This window comes from Globicephala melas, chromosome 6 (genome assembly GCF_963455315.2).
Source record: "Globicephala melas chromosome 6, mGloMel1.2, whole genome shotgun sequence".
Taxonomy (NCBI): domain Eukaryota; kingdom Metazoa; phylum Chordata; class Mammalia; order Artiodactyla; family Delphinidae; genus Globicephala; species Globicephala melas.
Window position 1 is genome coordinate 4,517,964 of NC_083319.1, and position 25,043 is coordinate 4,543,006.

The 25,043-nt window shown below is 50.9% G+C and overlaps 1 protein-coding gene across 1 annotated transcript in view; it reads right to left on the minus strand.

Annotated features, from left to right (window-relative positions):
- The window catches only part of CFAP77 (cilia and flagella associated protein 77), a 135,765-nt gene that overhangs the window by 36,663 nt on the left and 74,059 nt on the right, over positions 1 to 25,043 (minus strand). Inside the window, exons 3-4 of the mRNA XM_030838464.3 lie at positions 20,185 to 20,284; positions 19,439 to 19,667 (exon numbers count right to left, since the gene is read on the minus strand). Coding sequence (XP_030694324.2) covers positions 19,439 to 19,667; positions 20,185 to 20,284 — 329 coding nt within the window. The remainder of the gene's footprint in view (positions 1 to 19,438; positions 19,668 to 20,184; positions 20,285 to 25,043) is intronic.

A 25,043-nucleotide genomic window follows, 5' to 3' on the forward strand; every position in this document is an offset into this window, starting at 1 on the left:
AGGCCCCACTGGCCCAAACCGGGGAATTTCAGCGTTTTCCGTATATTCAACCCTTCGGGGGTCCTAAAGACCCTTGCACCTTTAGGAACCATTTTTCTTGTTTTCTTCTACAACTATTTTTTGCTGCTACCTTAAAACATGTCCAAGGTTTTTTATCGTTTGGGTTTTTTTTTTTTTTCAAGAAAACGTAGTTCTTTATAATAAAAAAAAGGTATTTTTTCCAGCCTAAAATGAACGAGTTTTGCCACAGGACGTAAGCCCCTGCGGTCACAATTACAGCCGCCCGACCTGCAGCTTTCTTTGGAGGAGCTGGAGGGGGTCCACTCAGAAGATCTGAATTATTTATCCTCACTAAATTAGATGGGAAAAGTGGGAGTGGGGAGGCCGAAGCCCAGAGAGGTCAAATGGCTGGCCCAGGGTCACACAGCACACTCAGTGGCCCAGCCTGGACACCCCCCCACCCCTCAGGCTATGCTATCTGCAGCCAAGAGAATGTGAATCCATTTCCAAAAGGGCTCAAGGGGCTGCCAGCTAACCAACTCAGACAGAGGCCAAACCCGGGGGCCTGGCTACTCTCATGTAGGACCCCAGACCTTCCCAGACACTGTCCTCCCTCACCAGACCCTCCTCTCCACATAGGAACTGAGGCTTTTTCAACAGTGCCAATCCGATGCTGTCTTCCTCAACGCCCACTGGTGGCTTCTCCTTGCCCCTGGGGTGCCAGCACAGTTTTCAAAGGCCCTGGCCTTCGGGTGCCGTCTTTGCACCCGTGTCCTCCCGGGAGCCCCCTCACCTTCCCCGGTCACTCCGTCCCATACTTCGGGGGTTGGCCTAAAGGAGATGCCCCCTCCCCATCCCGTGGTCCCGCCCAGAGGCCTCCCTTAGCTCTGTCGACTACGCCTCCCCTGCTGCTGTTTACACTTGGGAAGGTATTTTTTTTGATATTTACAGTGATCAACTGATCAATTCAGTGTCTGCCTTTCCCATTAGGCTCTGAGCTCCATGGGACAGGGATTGTGGCTGGACTGTTCACTGTGCAGCCCGGCTTAGACAGTCTGCACTTTGTAAAAATGCTGAGTGGCCCCGGAAACCTTTAAAGACCCCTTTCCTGAGGACACTGGCCTCCTCAACTGCAACGCCCAAGAGGGGGCCTTTGGCAGAAACGAGCTTTTCCTTGCGGAGCCCAGTGATGGGACAGGGGTGGCCCTGAGTCCTGCAGAAAGGGTCCAGGCACTGAGGCCAAGCCATGGACCCCTGATTCCTCTCTCCATCATAGGGGCTCAGTTATTGAAGCAGGTGTGTCACAGGGGATCCTGGATCCTGAAAGGGGCAACAGTGGCAATTCCTCACCCCCCAACCCACCCCCCACCCCGGAAACAGAGGGCACAGTCAGGACAGGTGATGCAGGGGCAGTGGCCCCTTCCCAAAGCTGAATTAGAGGAGTTGTGCAGCAGAGAAGAAGGCTAGACAGGAGTTCTTCAATGGATACCCAGGTGTATAAATTTGTCAAGACTCATCAAATTTTACATGGACCGGGACTTCCCTGGTGGCTCAGTGGTTAAGAATCCGCCTGCCAATTCAGGGGACACGGGTTCGAGCCCTAGTGTGGGAACATCCCACATGCCGTGGAGAAACTAAGCCCGTGCGCCACAACTACTGAGCCCAGACGCCACAACTACTGAAGCCCATGTGCCTGGAGCCTGTGCTCTGCAACAAGAGAAGCCACCGCAATGAGAAGCCCACGCACCGCGACGAAGAGTAGCCCCTGCTGGCTGCAACTAGAGAAAGCCCGCGCACAGCAATGAAGACCCAACACAGCCAAAAATAAATAAATAAAATAAATACATTTATGAAAAAAATTTTTTTACAGGGACCATTTCATTATCTATAAATTATACCTCAGTAAAGTTGTTTTTTAAAAAAAAGAACTAAGGGGACAGATTGAGGTCAAAATAGCCCAGGCAGGAGTCATCACAGAGGAAGGTCTTCACGAAGATACTAGGGAGCCATGGATGGTTTCTGAGCGAGGGAGGAGGGAGGGCATGATGACAGCCACACTTTGGAACTGTTGCTGGGGGTGGCGGCGTAAATTAGTGGAAAGGAAGGGAACAGGATGTGAGGATACAAGGCCACTCCAGAGGGAGGAAAGACACAGCAGATGAGCTACACATCTTGTGAATGGGATCTCAACTCTGTGCTCACTTACTCATCTGTCCGTCCATCCATCTGGCCCACCCAGGAGCAATAACCAGCTCGCTGTGATGGGCCAGGTTTTATGAGGTGTGGGGACATGCTCATGGGGACGTGCTGTCTGCACCCTGGGGTCGCAGGGCACGCAGCAGAAACACCGATAATCATCACAGCTCACACTTCTTCCTGCTACCTGTATCCTTAGGGCACTAACCTAGAGACAGATACTAATACCCTCTTTTCACAGATGAAAAATCTGAGGCCCAGAAAAGTTCACTGTCTTGCCCAAGACCACACAGCCCGTGGGTGACATATTGCATTTGCCTGGGAAACCCTTGAGCATATCCATCCTGCAGCCCTGCCCCCCTGCAGAGCAGAGGGCTAATTGTCAGTGTAGACGCGGCCATTGGAACTCAGAGGAGAGAGCCAGTGAACTGAGCAAAGGCGTGGAACAAGCAAAGTCCCCTCTGAGCCTTTTGACGGGTCTTTGGGGATGAGCAGAAGGGGACTGAGCTGAGAAATGAAGCAAGGGGAACCCAGACAGAGGGCGGGGCGTGAACAAAGATGGGAATCAGGCCTAGCGGTCACCACGCCTCACAGCCCTAGACCCGCCTGAGGGCCATCGGAGAATAAGAGCCATTCAAAAATGCCTCCTAATTTTTAAATGAGCACTTACTACACCAAGCCCACTGGCAGCACTCCAACTGCCATCTCCCTGATGCTTCCATAACCTTGAAAGTGAGGGTGAACAACTCTGCCTTCAGATGTGGAAACTGACAACGCAGAGCAGTCAAGCAACTGGCCCGCAGTTTGCTCACGGATCATGGAGCGGGCCAGGCGACAGAGCCAGGGTCCCCATCCAGCTTCCCCGGCTCTAAAGATGCCAGGTCCCGACAGTTAGGCTGTGCACTCAGTGACCCCCACGGCAGCTCTGAGTGACCTGGGCCAGCGAGGCCACCGCCGAGGGCTTCGACAAATTATTTGCTGATAACTCGGCAGGAACCTGTCGGAAAAGTTCCTCACCGCCCTAACGTTCCCACCGACAACGAAACCGTGTCAGAACTCAGTCTGAGGGCTTCCCTGGTGGCGCAGTGGTTGAGAGTCCGCCTGCCGATGCAGGGGACACGGGTTCGTGCCCCGGTCCGGGAAGATCCCACGTGCCGCAGAGCGGCTGCGCCCGTGAGCCATGGCCGCTGAACCTGCGCGTCCGGAGCCTGTGCTCCGCAACGGGAGAGGCCACGACAGTGAGAGGCCCGCGTACCGCAAAAAAAAAAAAAAAAAAAAAGCCTCAGTCTGATAGAGCGGAAAATGGGGAATAAAATGAAATGCGAACAGCTCCTACTCGGGGTTGGCCTGCAAGAAACTTCAAATTAGTTCCATCCAATCCATCTTCTGCTGCTTCGTGATTGATAACCCCAGACCAGGGGTTGATCTCCGATGAAGGTAGCTGGGGACAAGCAAGGGAAATGGAAATTATCATTTGCAAACATTAGGCTGACACTTTGCGCGTGCAGGGGGCGGCGAGGGCTGACAGCTCTGATTTGCAGAATCGGTTCCTCTCTGCCAAGGAGGGCTCTGTGGATTAGAGGGGGCCCCTTTCATGGCAAACCCACCTTCATCTTGGCTGCTCATTAAAACTTTGTGGAGCTGGAGAACTTGGCGGAAGAGAGGAAGCTGGAGGAAGCTTCTGAGGGACATTAGGTACACATTTGTTGAAAGGTGTTTGAGAAGGGAGCCTTGGGTCTGACAAACCGGATTTTAGTGCGGCTCTCCGTTCACAGCGGGCTAAAATAATTGGTCATCAGTGACTACTAATTCGGTTTAGTAGCCAGAGGCAATTTTTTTCTTCCTGGAAAATCAATGACAGCACCGAGGTCTGTTCAACGTGATTCCGCTCAAGACGGGTCCTTACTTGGCGCTTGATGCTTCTTCCAGTGGAGACAGCTATTTTGTTAAAATAAAATTAAAATCCATCTCTAATGTGCCAGCGGTCTGCTGCTCCCGGGGGGGTGGAAGAGGCCCTGGTCCCAATGCCGGCACAGCCTCGAGGGCTCAGGAGTGGATGGTGGCCTCCGGGACGGGCCGCACGTCCTCGGTTGGGTGTGAAGTTCAGAACACGCTGTAGACCGTTGCGGGGTCTGGTTTTGGAGGAGGGGAGAGGCTGGAGGGCTGGGCTTCTCTGGGCTGCTCTAAATCAGAACCCAACCCACAAGGGACAGCCGACAGTGGCACCATCTAAGGAGACCCAGCTTCTCTCCCATCTGCTGGAGGTGTTTCTCCAAGTCAGACGCGTGCTCAGACGGCACCGAGCAGTGAGCCCCAGGGCTCCAGGAGCCTCCCTTCTCCGCTCCACCTGAGGCTTCCCGAACAGGCCCATCTGTGGGCGGGTGACCTGAGTGACCGTGACCGAGCACTTTGCTTGTGCCTAGGGCTTCCCTGGTGGCGCAGTGGTTGAGAGTCCGCCTGCCCATGCAGGGGACACGGGTTCATGCCCCGGTCCGGGAAGATCCCACATGCCATGGAGCGGCTGGGCCCGTGAGCCATGGCCGCTGAGCCTGCGCGTCCGGAGCCTGTGCTCCGCGACGGGAGAGGCCACAACAGTGAGAGGCCCGCGTACCGCAAAAAAAAAAAAAAAAAAAACGTTGCTTGTGCCTAAAATAGCACCACTGTTTCTAGTAATAAGTGATTGTGGCTAACATTGCCCACAGGCTACCAAAGACTTATTTCCTTCTTTCTTTTTGCAATTGAAATTTTTATTGAGGTCACTGGAGATTCACATGCAGTTGTAAGGAATAATACAGAGAGAGGGAGGGGGGAAAAAAAACGAAATACAGAGAGACCCCCGTGTACCCCTTACCCCGTTTCCCCCAGTGGTGACATCTGGTAAGACTAAAGAACAAAATCAAAGCCAGGATATTGATATGGAATAATCCACCCATTTTTAGATGCCACCAAAGTGACTCATACTCACTGGTGTATTTGCTTTTATGCAATTTCATCCAATGTGTAGGTCTGAAGACCCACCACCACAGTCAAGAGACAAAACAGCTCTGGCACCTCAAGGATGCTTCCTAACCTCACCTACCTCCCTCCTACTCTGCACCCATGGGCCTGGGACGCTTTGTTTCCATCCTTAAAATAAATCTACCAGAGAGGAACTATTATTATGTCATCTCCCATCTTATTGATAAAGAAACTGATTGATAAAGAATGACTGACATTGCTATTGAACTACTGATAAAGAGTTCAATGAGACAAAATAACTTGCTCAGGGTCCATATCTGGCAATACTGCCCTAAAGGGGTTGCAGATAGAAGACATGCTTAGTTTGGTCTGTAGCATTTAAAAATTCTTGTACACAATATATACATTTTTAAATCAGAAGAACTCACATAAAAATCCCAGTGGCTGGCTTCCCTTAATGAGACCTTAGATCATCTGGTAACACTGGGCCCACATTCCCAACTGTCAATAACTGGCTGGAGCTGCCACCCTTCGACCTTGAGTTTGATGCAGTCCCCACTGCTCCCTATTGCCTCACGCAGGGCTGGCTTCGCCCTTTGACCTGCCAGGCCTCTGCAGACATGTGATGGTGTAACCCCAGCTCCACAGCACTTAAATAACAAAATGCTTGGTATCTCTCTTCCTTCCCAAAGCCTCAAAGAACTCCCTACTGACCATTTTTTTCTGACATAGCAGGAGACAGTATTGGTCCCACTTACAGATGGAGAAATGGAGGCCCACAGAGACGGTATGTATGAGCTCAAGGTCAACACGGGAGAAGGAGAGCGCTATGTTGAGTCTGGAGTCTTCAGGCTTCAAGGCCAGGTGTTCATCTGCTCTCGGCCTTCATCTATGCTCCCCCCAGAAAGGGGGCGTTGGGAGGGGCGGGGAGGGGTGGGAGAAGAGAGGAGACTCCCTTGGAGGAGGAAAGGGGTGATAAGGCCTGAAGGGGAAAACTAGAGGTCACTTGCCCATTGGGCCCAGGAGGCTTGTGCCTGGGCCCCAGGACACTCCTAGGGACCCATGAAAATGCTCTAATTCCTTTTAAAATCAGAAAAAAAAAAATAATCCAGCCTGGATTATATTCATCTTTATACCAGCACAGCCATAAAATATTTTAAATTATTATTATTTTTTTTTAAGGAGGAAAGGGCTCATGAAGGCAAGAGTGCCCAGGACCCACGGAAGTCCTGCCCTAGAGCCAGAAGACACAGGCCTCAGCCCAGAGCAGAAGTTGCAGTTCATACTGTCTCTCCTCCCCTCATCCTGTTGAGGCCAGAGATTCTCAATCTTGTGGGTGAATAAGAATCACCCAGAAACCTTATTGAAAGTAGAGCTGCCTGGGTCCCACTATCAGACCGTCTGACTCGCCAGGCCTGGGCTGGGTTCCAGGCATCTGCCCTGTTCTGAGGGTGCATGCGCCGCCCCCTAGGGGATCCTGGCCACGTGGTCCCTGGCACCCTTTGGGGGTTACAGCTCTGAGCTTCTTCCTTGCAGAGGCCCCTCCAGCCTGGCGGCCACCGGCACCTCTTTATGGAGTGGGCTGACCATCAGCTCTGGTCCCTAGGGACCCTTGCAGCCCCCCCCCCCCTTCGTCCTCTCTCACCCCCACCACCTTTTTCTTAATTGTCCCCCCTTGGCCTGAGAGCTTGTCTTTTCTAACTAGCCTGGAGGAAGGGACGGTAATTGAGGTGCAGCCTCTCTCCCTGGCAGGACTCTTAGAGCTAATTAGAGGAGAGGACCTCTGGGCTGGTGGTTATTTTTTAATTGTTTGTGGATCCAACATAAAAGCTAATGACAGAGGAGGGAGGCTTAGTTAGCACACTCCTGACTTCTAAATTTGTCTAAGAGGTCATTTGCAATTTGTTAGCATTTTTCACAAGGGTGAATTCAATTAGCAGTCCCCGCACTGGCGCCCAGCAGAGAGAGACAGGATGGGCAGTGGGGCTGGACGGGCTTCCAGGGAGCTTCTCCCAACCTCGAGTGCCTGAGCCCGAAACTTGGGGGCTCTCCCTGCACCCGCCTGATGCATGCCCCGCTCCCAGCACAGCGGGCTGTGACTTGAGCCCCTCTGGAGAGAAAAGGCTCCACCGAGCTGAATGGATGTGACTCAGGAGGAACTATCCTCCAGACCCTTGGGAATCTGTGTGCAGGGGGGTCCTGGCATCTGGGGAAACAGGTGAGTACCAGATGGGGCATCCCCGCCAGGGCGTATGAGGGTGGTAGCAAGAGCGTTGGGAGAAAGATCCAGGTCCATCGGGGCACCAGCATAAACTGAGGAGGTCCCTCTTGAGCCCGGAAACTCTGCGTGTGGACCATGACCTCAAGGAACCCCGCACACGTGTGTGAGGTGTGCCGGGTGCCTCGTCATCATGGGGGAAACGAGAAGCAAGGTGGGTGTTCGGTGACAGGAGATGGATGTCCCCAAGGCGGGTGATTCGGACAGCGGACCCAGTGACTTTTGCAAACATGCAGAGTGAAAAAGCAAGCCACCACACAAAGTGACTTAAATGGTATGAAACCACACTAAATAATATGCATTATTTAAGGACGTCTAAGGGTAGAGCAAAAATGTGAACATGTGGGTGGAAAGCATGCCCGTTCCAACCTTAGGATGGTCCTTAGGGAACAGAGGGAAGGGTGTGGGGTTAGGGAGAGGTGAGAAGGGGCTTCAACCTGTGTTTGCTACATTTTATTTCTTTAATAATAATAATAATAATAATAAAAGGGTCAGAAGCAGAAATGGCCGAGTGGGGACATTTGTGAACTTTGAGTGGCGGGTTCGTGGCAGTTAGTCATGTAGCTTCTGAACTTTTCTTTTTCTTTTTCTTTTTTTTTTGGAGAGGTTCCTCATAAACACAAAAGAAAGGGTTGGCAGAAACATCTGCTTCTCAGGAAAGCATTTACGCCCATCACATTCTGGCTGATCACAATTCTTGACTGATTACAAAGCACTTTTATATTTTTCATAGAAACGTAATGTGTAACAAGACTCCAGGGGCAGCCATTATAAATAATAATGCTAAAGGTGGTTTTCTCAAAAGCCAGTATCTAGAATGCGGGACTTTCTGTTAAGACGCTTTGGTGACTGTAGTGGGGTGAGTGGTGGGTGACCGCCCCCCAAAAGATAGGTCCTGGTTCTAAGCCCCAGAACCCAGGAATGTGAACTTACTTGGAACAGGAGTCTTTGCAGAGGTCATTAAGTTAAGGACCTTGAGATCAGATCATCCTGCATTCCTTGGGTGAAGCCTAACTTCAATGACAAGTGTCTCTATTTGAGACAAAAGAGAAGAAGACACAGACACACAGAGAAGGAGGCCACATGACCACGAGGCGGAGAACGGTGTGATGTGACCACAGGCCAAGGAGCCCCGGGGGCCACCAGAAGCTGGAAGAGGTGAGGAAGGATTCTACTCTAAAGCCGTTGGAGGGGGTATGGCCCTGTGACACCTCGATTTTGGACTTCCGGGCTCCACGTTATAGAGAATAGATTTCTGCTGTTAGAAGCCACCAGGTTTGTGGTCATTTGTTACAGAAGCCCGGGAATAACGACAGCTGGAGCTCAGCGCCTGGTAATTCTGTGCTCAGACACTGGTGGTCTTCAGCCTTAGAATATTGGCCGTTCCCAGCATCGGGGATGGATCGCGATCAAGCTGTCTATTCTTTCTTATGCAGTCAGTCAACAAGCATTTATCGAGCACCTCCTACATTCCAGGTACTGGAGATAGCAGTGAGCAAAACCAAGTGTGACCCACAGTCTCCCCGGGCCTCTGTCCCACCCTCGTCTGTGACCACAGGCCAAGTGGTGTCATGGGGACACCGTGTCACGGGGACACCGTGTCACGAGAGGGGCAGACCAGCTGCACCCCAGCAACCCCTCTAATTGTGTCGAGGCTGGAAGCTGCGGAAGTGAGGACAAGGGGCCCTCAGCCGGGCCGGGCACCACGCCCCCTCCCCATGCGTCGCCCACAGACATAAGAGGGTGAGCCCAGCTCTGGAAAAATCAAAGGCGGGAGCCAGAGCCTGTGAGATGCAACCGGGCAGGCCCCGAGGGGGAGTGGCCCGGCCTCGTTAGCGCTGACCCTGGCACTGAGCTGCTCCTGATGGATGGGGTTCGGGCGGGACAGGCCCCGGGGGAGCGGCGGCCCTATCCATTATGGGCCCATCAGCTCCTCTCTGCTCCAAATGCCACGAGCCTCGGGCTGGGAATAAATCTCTGTCTGGGCCGCAGGAGAGCCGAGAAGGAAAAAGGCAAAGCATGAAAAATGCCTCCTTCCGGGGCTCTGGCAACAAAGCTGCCTTGCAGGAGTTTGGGGAGATGCGAGGGGGTGCAGCAGGCAGTCGGGCAGGGGCCCTGAGAGGCTGGGCTTCCAGGAAGGTAGGAGGGAGAGGGTAGCGCCCTCAGATCACCACCTTCCTCAGCTACACCTGCCCGCCTGGGCCCCTCGTAACAGAACTCCGTCCAGGTCAGGCCCATGGAAGGCTGGCTCTGAGGCGGAGGAACCCCTGTCCCCCGTCGGGTCCATTGTGGGGTGTCCCAGGCCCCAGCCAGGCTGTAACGTGCCAGCCAACACCTCCACCTCCTGCAAGAACCTTTTTCTGTCCTGGAGTAAACACGCCTTCCCTCAGCACCCGCTAAGGGACACGACCTCTCTCTCCATGCCTCGGCTCCTAGTGGCTGAATGGAGGTGCCGGCCTTGGCGAGGGTTAACTGAGTTATTCTGTGGAAAGCCCGCCCCCAGTGAGTGGCTACTGTTCACAGATGCCATCCTGCTGTGAGGACTCGCCTCCGCTCCAGGCATCCTGCCTCGGCCTCCTGGAAGAGCGCAGGCTATGGATAGGGACACCGGCTCTGGAAGGAAACGTGGCTCAAATCCTGCTGCAGCCACTGACTGGCCGTGTGGTCTTGGACAAGCGAGTCTCTGAGCCTCAGTTTCTCCATCTATAAAACAGGGATAACCGTCCCTACTTGGCAAAATCGTGAGGATTTAATGAGATGATGCGTCTACTCAGCGTTACATCCATCGGCCGCTTAGTGAGGGCTCTGCAAACATTAGCCACTGGGACTGCCCCCCAAACACACATACGCTGGTCCTTGTTTTGTTTTCTGAAGCCTCTGAGAGCAAAGCTCCTCCACTGTCCTCATAGCAGGGCCTCAGAGAGTTGAGAACCGTCTGCATCTTCTCTCATCCAGCAGGGAAAACCTCATGTCTTGCCACGTTCTTTGTACATGGTGATCTCCCTCCCCTTGTCCCACCCACCAACCTGATGTCTCCCCTCTGGACACTCTCCTGCTTATGGGCCTTCCCCTGAATCCATGATGACCCACATTTTTAAATGATGCTACAAGTGTGACCTGAGTGGCAGAATAGAATAGGTAGGTCACCTCCCTCATCTGGACTTGCTACCACCCTCTATTAATGTGGCCAAGGAACACATTCAGTCTTTGAGGCAGCACCCCTGCAAGGCTGATTCATAACGTCAATCCTAGGGGAGCACAGGAGAGTCTGCTGAATGACACAGGAATCTCTGGCTTTTCCATCTCATCTCTGGGTGTCAGATCAACTTTCTCTTCCCTTTCAATAACGTCTCAAAGCCTTAAAAGGCCCTGGACCACATTTCTCCAACAAATATTTATTGAGTGCCTACTGTGTTCCAGGCTCTGATGATGTAGCGGTGGACAAAACTGACAGTGTCCGTGCCCTCCAGGACCTGCATACCCGGTGAAGAAGCAGAGAACTGTTAAACTACAGTTGCAGTCAGCGCTGGGGAGCAGATCGGTGGGGCTGGGCGTCTGGTTGCGTGGCAGGATGTACCTCGCAGGCCAGCACGCAGGCTCAGGGGTCTTTGCGAGACCCACGTGCTCCCCCTTGTGGGCAGCCCGGTTTCACTCAGCTGAGTTTCAGGCCAGCAATAAACCCGGAACTGGTCTCCCCATTCAGAAACTGTCTTGGATACCTGGGACAGGTGTCTGGGAAGGGGTGTATTGTTATTTTATAGGAGTTTGGGTGGGTGGCTTGGATTTTGGCCGTCGGCTCCAGGAGGAACAAAATAACCCAGAGTGATTGATGGGCCCTTTGTAAATTTGTAAAATAAATCAGCTTGGCAGAGAGATTCAGAAAGCCTGTCAGGCAGCAAACATTTTTTTAACAGCCTGTAAAATTCCCTCCATCCTTCACATTTGTCAGTGTCAGGCTGATGATGCATCTGATAGCTGGGCGAGCAGCAGTAGGGAGGGTGGGCTGGCAGCGTTCCCCAGCTTTCTTGTGTTTCTTATTTTCCCGTGGTCAGAACGCTTTCAGTACCAGGATTGGAGGGGGTCTGGACTAGGCTAATTGGTGGATGAGTTAAGTGTTCTACCCGAGTTGCTACTGGCTTCATATTCAGACTTCAACGTGGCCATTTGCTCATGCATTCATGCAGCGGATAGTTACTGAGGCCTCTTTCGGCCAAGGCACTATGGTTGGCACCAGGGATACTGGGGTTGAGCTGAAGCAGGCCTGGAGCATCCAGTGTAGTGAAAGTTCCGGAAGCCCCGTCAAAGAGCTTGTTTATCGGGAGGTAGGTGAAGGTGACGGGAAGCGACATATCAAAAGGGAAGTTCAGGGCTTCCCTGGTGGCGCAGTGGTTGAGAGTCCGTCTGCTGATACAGGGGACACGGGTTCGTGCCCCGGTCCGGGGGGATCCCACGTGCCACGGAGCGGCTGGGCTCGTGAGCCATGGCCGCTGAGCCTGCGCGTCGGAGCCTGTTGCTCCGCAACGGGAGAGGCCACAACAGTGAGAGGCCCACGTACCGCAAAAGAAAAAAAAAAAGGGAAGTTAATTGGGCTCTTTTGATGCGTTCAGGTTAAGTTTAAAGCTTTAAGAAAAATCCAGACAGGATGGCCTTCACCATATATGTTCTGTCTCAGCCCCCATCTAGTGCAGGAATAATTTGGGTAGCATCTCTACCTGTGTCACCTCCATCCTTGTGTTTGTTAGGAAGGCAGCTCAGTGCCAAGGTCACCATCACAGGTGGCTGGGCCAGACTAATCCCCATCCCACTATAGAGCAGCCAGGGGCAAATGACTTCCCCTCTCTGACCCTCTGTCTCTTCTTCTGTAAGATGGGGACGTAAGCGTTGTACTCACTGAGCTGTTCAGTTATTTAAGGAGAGGATGTTTCTGAGGTGCTTGGCACAATGTCTGATGACACGTACTAATAACAATAATAATAGTTGCCGTTATTAGTTCAAAACGGGGTCTACCCATCTTCCATCTGGCCCATGTCAGATACTGACATGCAGGGAGCTGTTTGCTCGTTGACTGAATGGTGAATCCCCCTACTATCATCCTTGCCCTGCTTGTGGCCTGATGCTCCCAGGCAGCGTGGAGGTAGAGCCCTGGATGCCCAGAATCTGCCAGGAGCAGCAGCTACTGCCCAGCTCCCCCGTCCCCCGCCGTCCCTGTCTCATCATCTTCGACAGTGTTGGACCAATTAGGAGCAGTAACAATTAAGATGTTCCGAGGGCATGTGAACATTTGCAAACACTTATTTAAATGTATCAATAATTAAGCCCTTCTTTAATAGTTACATTTCTGGCCCCCAGACATATCTGTTTATGGACCGGGGGTCACGGCACGCTTTGAGATCTGTGTTATGGTCTTACACGCTGGTAATGAGAACTTAAAATTCTTCCCTGACTTGGATTCTGAGATTTGACAGTGAAACGGCAGAGTGAGAATGTGCTAGCTCTTTCCAGCTACCTGATCCTAGAGGTTCGGTCTCAAAGCCGGCCAGCTAGCCAGGGTACGAATCCAGGCTCTGCCATCGTGCAGCCTCGGGGACACGCACCCTCCCTTTCCTGGCCTGCGAAGTGATTAGAATGGTACCTGCCTCCTAGGATTCATTAGCAATTATATGTGCAAATGCCTGCCACGTGTACGTTCAATTCACAGCAGCTTCTGTTAGTGGTGGGCCCTACCATCATCAGAGGACATAAAAAGAGGCGGCAGGCAGCTGAAGGGTCAGGATGACCAGTCTACACCAGCAGCTGCAAACTCAGTGCCTACTGGGACCGGACGGGTCAAGAAAATGAGAGAAGCCAGGCTGGGTGGAGACTGGGATAGACAGAAGGGCATGCGTGGAATCTGTCCAAAGCGGACCCTGCTCAGCCCCATCCCCTGGTGCCAGGTAGGAGTGCAGACCCAGGTTGCCTGGGCTTCTGACGTTTTAAGAGAAGCAGGAAATCTGGGGTTTTATATGAGATCTCCTGATTTTTTTTTTTTAATGTGGCAACTCATTCAAACTTTTGATTTTTTAAATTACTGCCTGGGCCAAACAAACATCTCTGTGGGTTGACTTGGCCTCAGCCCCTACTTGTGATCACATGTCTACACGGGCATCCTTTTCCAGATAATTGCTTAGGTGTCCACTTCCTTTTAGCCAGAGGCTCGTGGATCGAAACGTACCTTCCTGATTTAGTGACAATCTGTAAGAAATTGGTGTGGGTTGCAAAGCAAATCAGCTAACTGGAAAGGAAGTAACTGAATAATGCCAAATTCAGGTTTTGACCCTACCTGGCGTTGAGGGCTTGCGTGGGCAGGCGGATGGATGCGTGCACTGCCCCTCACATCTAGCTATTTTGTCCATCGTAAAATATATAAAGGGCAAGGGGATTTGATGGTGGGGGGGGGCCGGGGGAAGAGCTGTAGCCAGAATGTTCTCTCATACAGCAGTTACAGCCCCTCACTCAGCATCCCTAGCTTAGAGTAAGTTTCTTGTGTACTTAGTCTGAAGTGGAACTTTATTTTTTAACATATCTTCTGTAGTTGTGAGTAAATGGTAGTCATCTGTTTCTTGGCTTCTTTAGTTATTGGACCAAATCACCCCAACAAGTCCTCGGGTAGTCAGGTGTAATCGGGTTTGGTTTTTAACATGCTTTTAAAGTAAGGAAATAAATACAATCGAGGCTTGTAGAAGGTGATCATTAGAGAATGGGCCTTGGTCCCATAACTTTAAAGTAATAGCCCCATTATGGAGAGGGGGGGCGATGATTTTTTAACCGTTCCTTGCATTGATGTTGTAAGGTAGAGGGGATTCGCGGGCAGGTTGGGCATTTCAGTAAAAGCTTTTCCAGCAGCCATTTAACCTCCATTTATGAAGAAATAAAGCGAAATTGATGCTGATTTGGGCCTGCTTTGGGGGATATTTTTGTTCCATAAAAGCCCTTTTGCTTGCAATTTGCTGAGCTGCCCTGTCACATCAGAAAGGGCTGCTGTTGATAAAGATAAAGCTTTATGGCCACGATATTTGCTGCTAACAGCAACCTAATGCAGCATTTTCATTTTTGTGCAATTAATGTTAACGTCTGCTACGAAAATAGTCATTAAATACCATTTTAAAATCCATTCAATTTGCATATGCAAAGCCCATTTACCATCACAGAAGATATAGCTGGTACTTCATCACATCCTTTCCCTGAAATTGCAGCCACCCGGTTTTATAGCAATTTAAGATTTTTTTTTTTTAGAGTTTTTTTTTTTTAAACTCCATGATCTGTATATTGACACATGCTCATTCACACCTCAAGAATTTTATTTTATTTTATTTATTTTATTTTATTTTTTTTGCGGTACGCGGGCCTCTCACTGTTGTGGCCTCTCCCGTTGTGGAGCACAGGCTCTGGACGCGCAGGCTCAGCGGCCATGGCCCACGGGCCCAGCCGCTCCGCGGCATGTGGGATCCTCCCGAACCAGGGCACGAACCCGTGTCCCCTGCATCGGCAGGCAGACTCTCAACCGCTGCCACCAGGGAAGCCCCTGGAATTTGATTTTTTTTATTATATATTTTAAAATCATTTATTTATTTTTGGCTGTGTTGGGTCTTCGTTGCTGTGCAGGGGCTTTTCTCTAGTTGTGGAGAGCGGGGTCCACTCTTCATTGTGGTGCGCGGGCTTCTCATTGCGGTGGCTTCTCTTGTTGCAGAGCACAGGCTCTAGGCACGCAGGCTTCAGTAATTGTGGCTCACGGGCTTAGTTGCTCCATGGCATGTGGGATCTTCCCAGACCAGGGATCGAACCCGTGTTCCCTGCATTGGCAGGCGGACTCTTAATCACTGCGCCACAAGGGAAGCCCACAATTTAAGATTTTTATATTGAAAGCTAGATGATAATGGATGTCCTTTCTGAGCCCAGCTGACTTAAGATTTTCCATTGTATGTAGAATAATGCAGCCCCAGGACCAGAAACTCTGGGGGATCACGCTGTACCTCAAGCCCCAAGGAGGCGAGATATGGAAGAAAGAGCATGGGACAGGGAGTCCACCAGCCTAGCTTGAGATCTGGCTTTTGTCTGGTCACAACTTGCTGTGTGACCTTGTGAAAATCTCTTCGCCTCTCTGAGCTTCTATTTTCCTGTTTTAAAGAGGGGCTTCAAACCAAGTGATTCCTAATGTGCTATGTGTTCTAATATCTCATATTTTTAAACCTAAGTACACTAGATTAAGAATACAGGCCAAGCTGTGCTGTGAAAAATTTGTGTGAGCTTGTGGACGTCAATTAATCTCTCCATGACTCAGCTGGATAAGTAACCCTGCCTACTTCCCGCACAGGTTTTTTTTTTAATTAAAAAAAATCTTTTTAATTTTTTTTTTTTTTTTCCTGGTACGCGGGCCTCTCACTGTTGTGGCCTCTCCCGTTGCGGAGCACAGGCTCCGGACGCGCAGGCTCAGCGGCCATGGCTCACTGACCCAGCCGCTCCACGGCATGCGGTATCTTCCCGGACTGGGGCACGAACCCGTGTCCCCTGCATCGGCAGGCGGACTCTCAACCACTGCGCCACCAGGGAAGCCCCTTTTTAATTTTTTTATTGAAGTATAGTTGATTTACAATGTTGTGTTAGTTTCTGGTTCATGGCAAAGTGATTCAGTTGTACATATATACATATGTATATTCTTTTTCATATTCTTTTCCATTATGGTTTATTACAGGATATTGAATATAGTTCTCTGTATACAGTAGGACCTTGTTGTTTATCTATTTTATATATAGTAGTTTGTATCTGCTATTCCCAAACTCCTAATTTATCCCTCCTCTACCCCCTTTCCCCTTTGGTAACCATAAATTTGTTTTCTATGTCTGTGAGTCTGTTTCTGTCTTGTAAATAAGTTCATTTGTATCCCATTTTAGATTCCACATATAAGCGATGTCATGTGATATTTGTCTTTCTCTGTCTGACTTGCTTCACTCAGTATTATCATCTCTAGGTTCATGCATGTCGCTGCATTTGCATATTTCATTCTTTTTGATGGCTGAATAGTACTGTATTCCTTTGTATACATATACATCTTTTTATTTTCTGAATTTCTTTCTTTTTTGTGAATTTTATTTTATTTATTGATACAGCACGTTCTTAGTAGTTATCTATTTTATACATATTAGTGTATATATGTCAATCCCAATCTCCTAATTCATCCCACCCCGCCAAGCACCGCTTTCCCCCCTTGGTGTCCATACATTTGTTCTCTAAATCTGTGACTCTATTTCTACCTTGCAAACCGGTTCATCTGTACCGTATTTCTAGATTCCACATATATGCATTAATATACGATATTTGTTTTTCTCTTTCGGACTCACTTCACTCTGTATGACAGTCTCTAGATCCATCCACATCTCTACAAATGACCAAATTGCGTTCCTTTTTATGGCTGAGTAATATTCCATTGTATATACGTACCACATTTTCTTTATCCATTCGTCTGTCTATGGACAATTAGGTTGATTCCATGTCTTGGTTATTGTAGACAGTGCTGCTATGAACATGGGGCTGCATGGGGTTTTAGTGACAATGAAATGAAATTGACGTAGAGACAGAACATACCCTGAGAATCCCAGAATGCCAGTGACTGCCTTAATATCCTATTTACAGATGAGGAAACAGAAGCCCTGGAGGGAAAGAGAGTTGGGAACAAAGGTGGGACGAAAAGCCCGGGCGACTCCTCCTGGACACCATGCTGTCTTCAAGACACTGGTGACCAGTACGGACCAGTCTAGTGGTCACACAGCTGCGGCTCTGTCCCTCTGCACTCCAGGCAGTCCTGGAGAACCTTGCCTTGCCTCGAGGGATCGACTTGGGCATTATTTCAAAGGTGGGAGAAGGACAGTATACAGATGATTAGTTAATCTGGCCCAGAAGTGACTTTCCAATGTGTCTCTAGTGCCACCTTTCAGGTTTTGAGGGCTGATGAACAGCAATGAACAAAGAGCCTTTCTGCTGAGAGAGATGTGCGTAGAGTTTGAGGCCAGGGAGGTGGGAAAGCTTACCAAAGAGAGGAAGCTGAGCTGAGCTTTGATGAGCAAGTAGATTCTACCAGGTAGGACGCTGAGAAAGGCAGAGGGAAAAGCATACAAAGGTATGGTGGGAAACACTGCGGGAAACACCGTGGCAGTTCCTCAAAGAAATAAACATAGAATTCCCACGCAATCCAGCCATTACCCTTGTGGGCATATACCCAAAAGAATTGAAAGCAGGGACTCAGGCAGATAGCGTACACCCATGTTCATAGCAGCGTTATTCACAATAGCCAAAAAGTGGAAATAATCCAAGTGTCCATCAAGGGATGAGTGGATAAACAAAATGTGATCAAGGGATGAGTGGATAAACAAAATGTGATATATACACACCATGGACTGTTATTCAGCCTCAAAAAGGAAGGGAATTCTGATCCATACTGTCAGGACAACATGGATGTACCTTGAGCACCTTATGCTAAGTGAAATAAGCCAGATATAAAAGGACAAATACTGTATAATTCCACTTATATGAGGTCCCTAGGGTAGTCGAATTAATACAGAAAGAAAGTAGAGGGTGGTTACCAAGAGCTGAGGGGGTGCAAAATAGAGGGTTACTGTTTAATGGGTACACGGTTTCAGTTTAGGATGAAGAAAAAGTTCTAGCGATGGACGGTGGTGAAGGTCGTGCAGCAATCTGGATGTACTTAATGCCCTTGAACTGTACACCTAAAAATGGTAAATCGTATGTATATTTAACCACAGCAAAAGATGATTAGAAAAAATAAAATAAGAAATAAAGGAAGCCTCACCTCCCCCCAAAAAGTTGAGTAGCACAGCCAAAGGAAGGCACCGGTCCCGGACCAGTGGGTTGGGATGGGAAAGGACTGGAGATAGACTGTCAATGGCCTTGCATGTGGGCAGGGCAGGGCAGTGCCACACAGATGGACACCAAGATACAGGCTTAGTCTCAGGTGTCACAGATGGGACTTGGGGCAGCTGGAGGCCCCAGGCCGTTCACTGCTGGCTGACAGCACTGCTATTTATCTGTACAATGTAATGTACAAATATCAGTGATTTTCGTAATGCTTGTGTTGTGACGTAATATGGGTTGGGAAGCCCTGTTGTACTGGACATTTGCTGGTTTTGCCTGCTAGCGTGTTCTGTTCTTCTCCTTCTGGATCATAACCTCTATTTCTGCATCTTTTCCACCATCAGCCCCTGTACATCGTGGGGACTGATCCCAACCACGCCCCCTCCAAGGAGGGGCAAGGGATCAAGCCTGGCCAATCAGAGCACCAGAATCCCCCGGCCTCAGTAATTGGTGCAGAGGCAAAAGTGTGACCCAGGCCTGGCCAATCAGTGTAGGTCACAATTTCTACTCACTCCTTTGGTTGGTTCAGGGATAAGCACGCTACTGAAGTTGGACCAAAGAATCTTAATCTCAAGGCTTTTGTAGTTCCTACACCACTCCCACTGGGGTCGCTAAAAGTGTAGGATGTAAGAATGGAACCGATTCTGGCCATTTTGCCACACGAGGGAGAAGCCTGTCGGAGAACGGAGCCCAAACTGGGAAGCACAGCCAGGTCATGGAGAGACATACCCAACGCTGGTGACATTGCCTGATTGCCTAGATCCAGCTATGCCTGAAGCTCTACCTTTTCAATCATGTGAGCCAATAAATTCCCCTTAAAAAAAATCAAAGTCGTTTGAGTTGAGACTTGATTACATGCAACCACATTCTACTTTTATAGAATGTCATGCATTCCAGAGTTGGGACATGGGTCACATGTCTGCCTCTGAACCAATCACTTTGGCCGTGGTTTGTGAGATATGCTGATTGGCCAGGCCTGGATCACTCGCCCCTCCCTGGAGTCCAGAGTCATGCTCCCACATTGTTCCCTAATTCAGTCACCACTGAGCAGCCCCCTCACCATCACGGGTGCCAGCCGTCTGGCACAGGTGCCAACCATCTTACCGTGCCCGGATCCCGAACGTCATATTCGGAGGGAGAGAGGGCGGTTCCTTCTTGAGGCGCCGGTCATCCTGGTCACTGATGCGGATGTCATTGAGCTGACGGTAATGGAAATTCTCCCGGGCAGTTACCAGGCCAGCTTTTACTGCCCCACGGTTCATGGCGATATAATTCCGGTTCAGCTCATGGGGGCAGGTAGGCTGCTGTTTAAATACATTCCAGTGTCCAATGGCTGAGGGCAGGGAGAGACAGAGCCATGGCATGGAGATCAGTCTGGGAAGTAAAGGAATCCGTGGCCTCTGACAGAGAAGAAATTGGGGCACGAATACCTTCTCATTAACCTGCAGCCTGTTGGGTGACAGCCCTGCTTGGCCCCCTGAAAGGGTGGGGTCAGGATTCCCAGAGATTCTAGACGACGCCTGAGCCTCCTTCATGGAGCTGGGTTTGCCTGGCCTTGACCTCGTTTGGGAGATCAGAGGGCTGGTCACGAGCCTGTCTATGCTTGCAGCTCAAAAGGTGCAGAGCACAGACAGTCTTGCCTGGGGACAAGGTTGCACGCTGTCTGGGGCCCTTGCTATTTCCCTGACACCTTAGACCTGGACCCTTCGTGGTCCTGTCCTTCTCGGCTAAGCAAACTGTGGTTTCCACCAGAATCGTGCTGCAGGGCAGGCCCCTCGACTCTTTTCCTGGAGGAAGTAGCCTAGGTAGAGCGTTCAAGTCCCTTTGGGCTCCAGAGGAAGCTTGCTCACCTTCAGGGACCCCTCCATCCTGCCCCCGGATGTAGAGTCCGTAATTGAAATTAATTCCAGGCAGACTGCAGCTTCTTTCCCGGGGCTTCCCAAGTTCAGCCTGTTGGGGGAAGGACAGAGAGCCAAGGTGAGCAGTGGAACCTCAGACCAACAGTATTACACTAAATTCAGTGACAGGGAGTCATCGGGTGCTGCTTTGCCCCAGGCCCTGGGGGCGACCTCGGGGCTACTAGGGTGTGGAACGCGAGCCCTCCCTGAGATGAGCGCTTACTGTTGTTGGGCGTTGAGACACCTTGGGGAAGCCTGCCTGCTGTGCTACTGCTCAGGGGCGGGTGAGGAGAGCAGAGTCAGGAGGACCCTCGTGGCAGGGGGCAGTCGGGACCGAGGCCTTGAGGGAGGATGTGCATTTGTGCAGCAGGAGAGAGGGGCGGCACGGACCCCGCACTAAGCAGCCGTATTTGGGGTCCAGCCCAGATCTGGCAACCTAGAGCTGGAAATGATGTATCTTGCAGATGGACGGAAAGACCTGGTTCACGGAGACTCACCTGGGGCCACCCTTGAGGGAGGAGGCATCTTTCCTCCCTAACCCTTCATTCCTACTGGGGATGGCTCAAATCATCGTCACTGGAGCTGCCTCCTTGGATGTCACCTGAGGGTGTGGGGATACGGTGCCAAGGCCCACTGTCACCCTCCTGGCGGCTGGACTGCCATTCTCACTCTTTGGGTCTCTGGTCAACTCCTTAACCCTCCAGAAGGGGTTTGTAGGGATGAAATTGCTCTATGATCAACCACATCATTTGCCCCATTGTACAGGTGGGGAAGCTGAGACCCAGAGTGGCGGGGTCACGATCCACGGCTCCTAAAGGCTGGGGCTGGATGTCAAATGCAGTTGTGTTGGCTTCGGGGTGAAGCTCTTAAGCATGATGCTGCACTGCTTCTCTTTGGATGAGCAGCTCCCTGAGCTCAGAGGTCCTGTCCTGTACGGTGCTTAGATCGTTGCTCTTCATCAACGGACACCCGCTGAGGTCTGTGCTCCAGACACAACACTGGGTTCTTCATACGCCTCTCCTCCTTAGTCCTCACAGCTGCCCTTTGAGGCAGCCCATCACTGCCCCCATGTCTCAGATGGGGAAGCTGAGGCACAGAGAGGTCAAGACAGGTTGCACGAGGCCACATGGGACAAGAAGTGGCAGAGCTGAGATTTGAACCCAGGCTGTGTCTCCAGCCCACATTCAAATCCGCCTGCTAAAGAGATACCAGCCAGGTGTGTGACGCTCCCGGTACAATCAGGCCCCTGGGGACCATGGACCTTACTGAGCTGGGTGGGTGCAGCTGCTCCTCCCACCCCCATGGGCCCCAGGCAGTGGGCTCCCAGTTGCAGGGTGTTACATCTCCCAGGACATTCCTGGCTCTGGCCTCACCAAAGCCTGTCCAGAGAGTCTGGTGGCTCCGGGCTCACCCTTTCTCCTTGTCCCATCAATCTCTCTCCCCTTTTCTCTGGCTCCCGGAGACCTGGGCGTTTAGAGTTGGATGATGCGGGACCACCCATAATGGCTCATCACTGTCTTGGGGGAAACCCCTCCCTTGGGCTGGCAGTCTGGGCCCCGCACCCTCCAACCCCATCCACCTCTGCAGCTTTGCCTTCCTGGGTACTCCACGTGGTCCTGAGAGTTAGGCATAATAGACCACTCCCCACCCCTGAAGGGTCTGCCGGAGTCCCGGCCTCTTTTGCTCCTGGCCTGCCCCTCCCCTTGCTGGTTCTTATTCTTCAAGCTCTCTGGACCCTGGGGCTCACTGTGGCCTCTCCCTCATCTGGGTCTGGTAACACTTACTATCCATTCTATTCATTTGGGGCTTAGAACTGAAATGATCTTCTCAGTTTCCAGGAATGCACATGCCGGGCCAGCCTGCCTGGAATATAAGATCCTACACAGCCTTCTAATGGCTTCTATTGACTTCTTTTTCCTGGTGGCACATAACAGGTGTTCTATAAATGCCTGAGATTAAAAACCACTTCCTTTGGGAAGCCCTCCCGGGTTGCCCTCAGTACAGGCAAACTTCCTTGTCTATGGCACCATAGGGCCCTGAGCTCCACCTTTAGGGCACTTTCAAAATTACGCAGTAGAACCTGGACTGGCTGTTACATGGCCAGTCTGGACTGGCCGTTACAAAATGGCCCTTACAGCATTTTGCTGGACTGGCTGTTACAAAATGGTGCTCAGTGAAGAAGCCAGTCACAAAGGACCACATATTTTATGATTTCATTTACAAGAAATGTCCCGAATTTCTTGTAATTCTTGTAATTTCTTGTATGGCAAATCCATAGAAACAGAAAGTGGATTAGTGGTTGCCCATGGCCGAGATGGAGAGGTGAATGGAATGACTGAGGCGTGATGGTTAAGGGGTGTAAGGCTTCTTTGGGGGTAACGAAAATGTTCTAAAATTGCTTGTGGTGCTGGTTGCACAATCCTGTGTATATGCTGAAAGCCATTGGATCCTATACTTTAAATGGGTGAATTGTATAGTATGTGAATTATATCTCAGTTTCCTTCCGTGTGATTCACTCTGAGCTGCAGACAAAGCCCTGGCTCCTCATTTGTTCATGAAAATGATCTGGCCTCTCCGGTGAGGTGACGGCAAGGGAAGCTAATTAAAATGTGACTTCTCCGGGAGAGGCCCCGCCTCCCTCTGGCAGGTGCAGGTGGGCAGAAGTCCAGCTCGCAGAGGAACGACAGACTCAGCGGCTGCCACTGGGCGGGGCCTGGTGGTGAAGGAGGCACGGAAGCAGGCGGGTGCCTCAATCTCCACGCTTTTTAGTGAGGGTTGCCTAGGAAGCAACGACGGCCAGAAATACTGAAGCCTTGGGCTGCAAAGGTCATCCCAATGGGAAAGTCGCTCATTCGTTCGCTGCACAAATATTTATTTTGTATCTCCTCTGCACCAAGCTCTGTGCCAGGAGTTCTAAGGTGAACAAAGCAGACACATACTGCCCCCTGCCCTTATGAAATTCCTTATCTTGCTAAAAGGACAAACTGAACAAGTAATGACAACCAAGGCCACCAGAGGGTTTGATAGGAGAGCACAGACTGCCTCTAGCTCTAAAAATGTGTGAGTCTATAGAATGAGAGAAGGTATTTGCAATACATATATCTGACAAAGGGCTGTTATTCATCATATATAAAGAGCTGCTACAAATCAATAAGAAAAAGGGAGACGATCCTATAGAAAGACGAGCAAAAGACTTGAATAGGCACTTTATTAAGGGGATGTCCAAGTGGCCAGGACCCATATGTCAAGGTGCTCAACCTCTGAGAAGTACAAAATAAAAAACTTGATGATATTGGTAAAGACATGAACCGGAACACTCATGCTCGTGGTGGGAATGTAAATTGGTACAACCACTGCGGAAAACCATTTGGCAGTATCTATGAAAGCTAAACATATGCTTACTGATAACCCAACAATTCCCTCCTGGACACCCAGCAGAAATGAGTGCCCAAGTCCACCCAAAGGGATGTCTGAGAATGCTCGTAGCAGCTCAGTTTGTGATAGCCAAGCACCGGAAACTACCCAAATAGCCATCCCACGTGGATTAAAAAAAAAATGGTGACATATTCATTCAATAGAACACTCTATAGGGGTGGTTCTCAACCGGGGGCAATTGTGCCCCCCCCGCCCCCACCGAGGACATTTGCCCGTGTCTGGAGACGTTTTTGGTTGTCACAGCTAGGAGGCAGTACTACCCTCCCTCCAGTGGGTGGAGGCCAGGGATGCTGCGAAACATCCCACAATGCACTAGACAGGCCCCACTGCCAACAACAAAGAGTCATCTGGCCCCAAATGCCAATAGGTTAGGAACTGCTCAATGGCACCGGGAGTGAGAGAACAGCTCTACACAACCACCTGGGTGGTTCTCACACAAATGTGGGACAGAAGGAGCTGGACACACAAGGCAGGCACTGCTCCATGCCAGTGACGTTCAAACACAGCATGACTAATGTCTGGTTTCGGAAGTCGGGAGGGCGGGTACCATGGGGGTGGGGACGGTGGCTGCAAGCAGCACAAGGAGTCTTCGGGGGCACTGGTCCTGTTTCCCGACCTGATGTGGGTGCCCCTCACACCCCGCGGTCCTGCCCCCCCCCCCCGCCCTCCCTCAGAGCGCATCCGTCTGCAAGGCGGCCACGTGTCACAAGAGCGGTGGAGTCCTGACATTACCGTCATGCTTGAAATTCCACCCTTGGTAGTTTGATCCTTTAGGTTTGGGCCGTGTGTCTCAGAGTCCCTGCGTTAACATGTGAACGCCCTAGAGGAGCAGTGTATTCACCCATTACCAGCTCAGCTGCCCGATGAGATAAGCCGACTGACCCCGCCCTGGTGCCGCCACCACCGACCACAGCAACACCGTAATCATGGCGACCGCGGGCCAGGCTCCACAGGGGCGCTTCACTGCCCCCCAGGGTACCACTAACGCATAAAGCAGCCCTGGAAACTACACGGGTTTTCGGGTGGGAAAGGGAGGTCCAGACAGCTGTAGGGGCTTGTTTGCCCAAAGCCTCCCAGCTAATGAGTGGCCAAGGGTGGACTTGAACCCACATCTGACTCCACGCAGTTTTCGCTGCCTCTTGGCGCTTAGCCGCAACTGCCCGGGACTCTCCATTGTTTTGTCCTGTGCGCGGACTTTAGCTCTGCAGACTGGATTTTGCTCACGCAGAACAGGTGCATCTGACTTGTTCGCACGGTGCCCTCCACACCCACAGAGGACGTAAGTAGCCTTCTGCCCAGGAGAGCCCCAGCGACAGGAGGCCGTTTGATGTACAGACTGTGCATTATGGGAAGAGCTGTCATTTCAGTGACCTAGA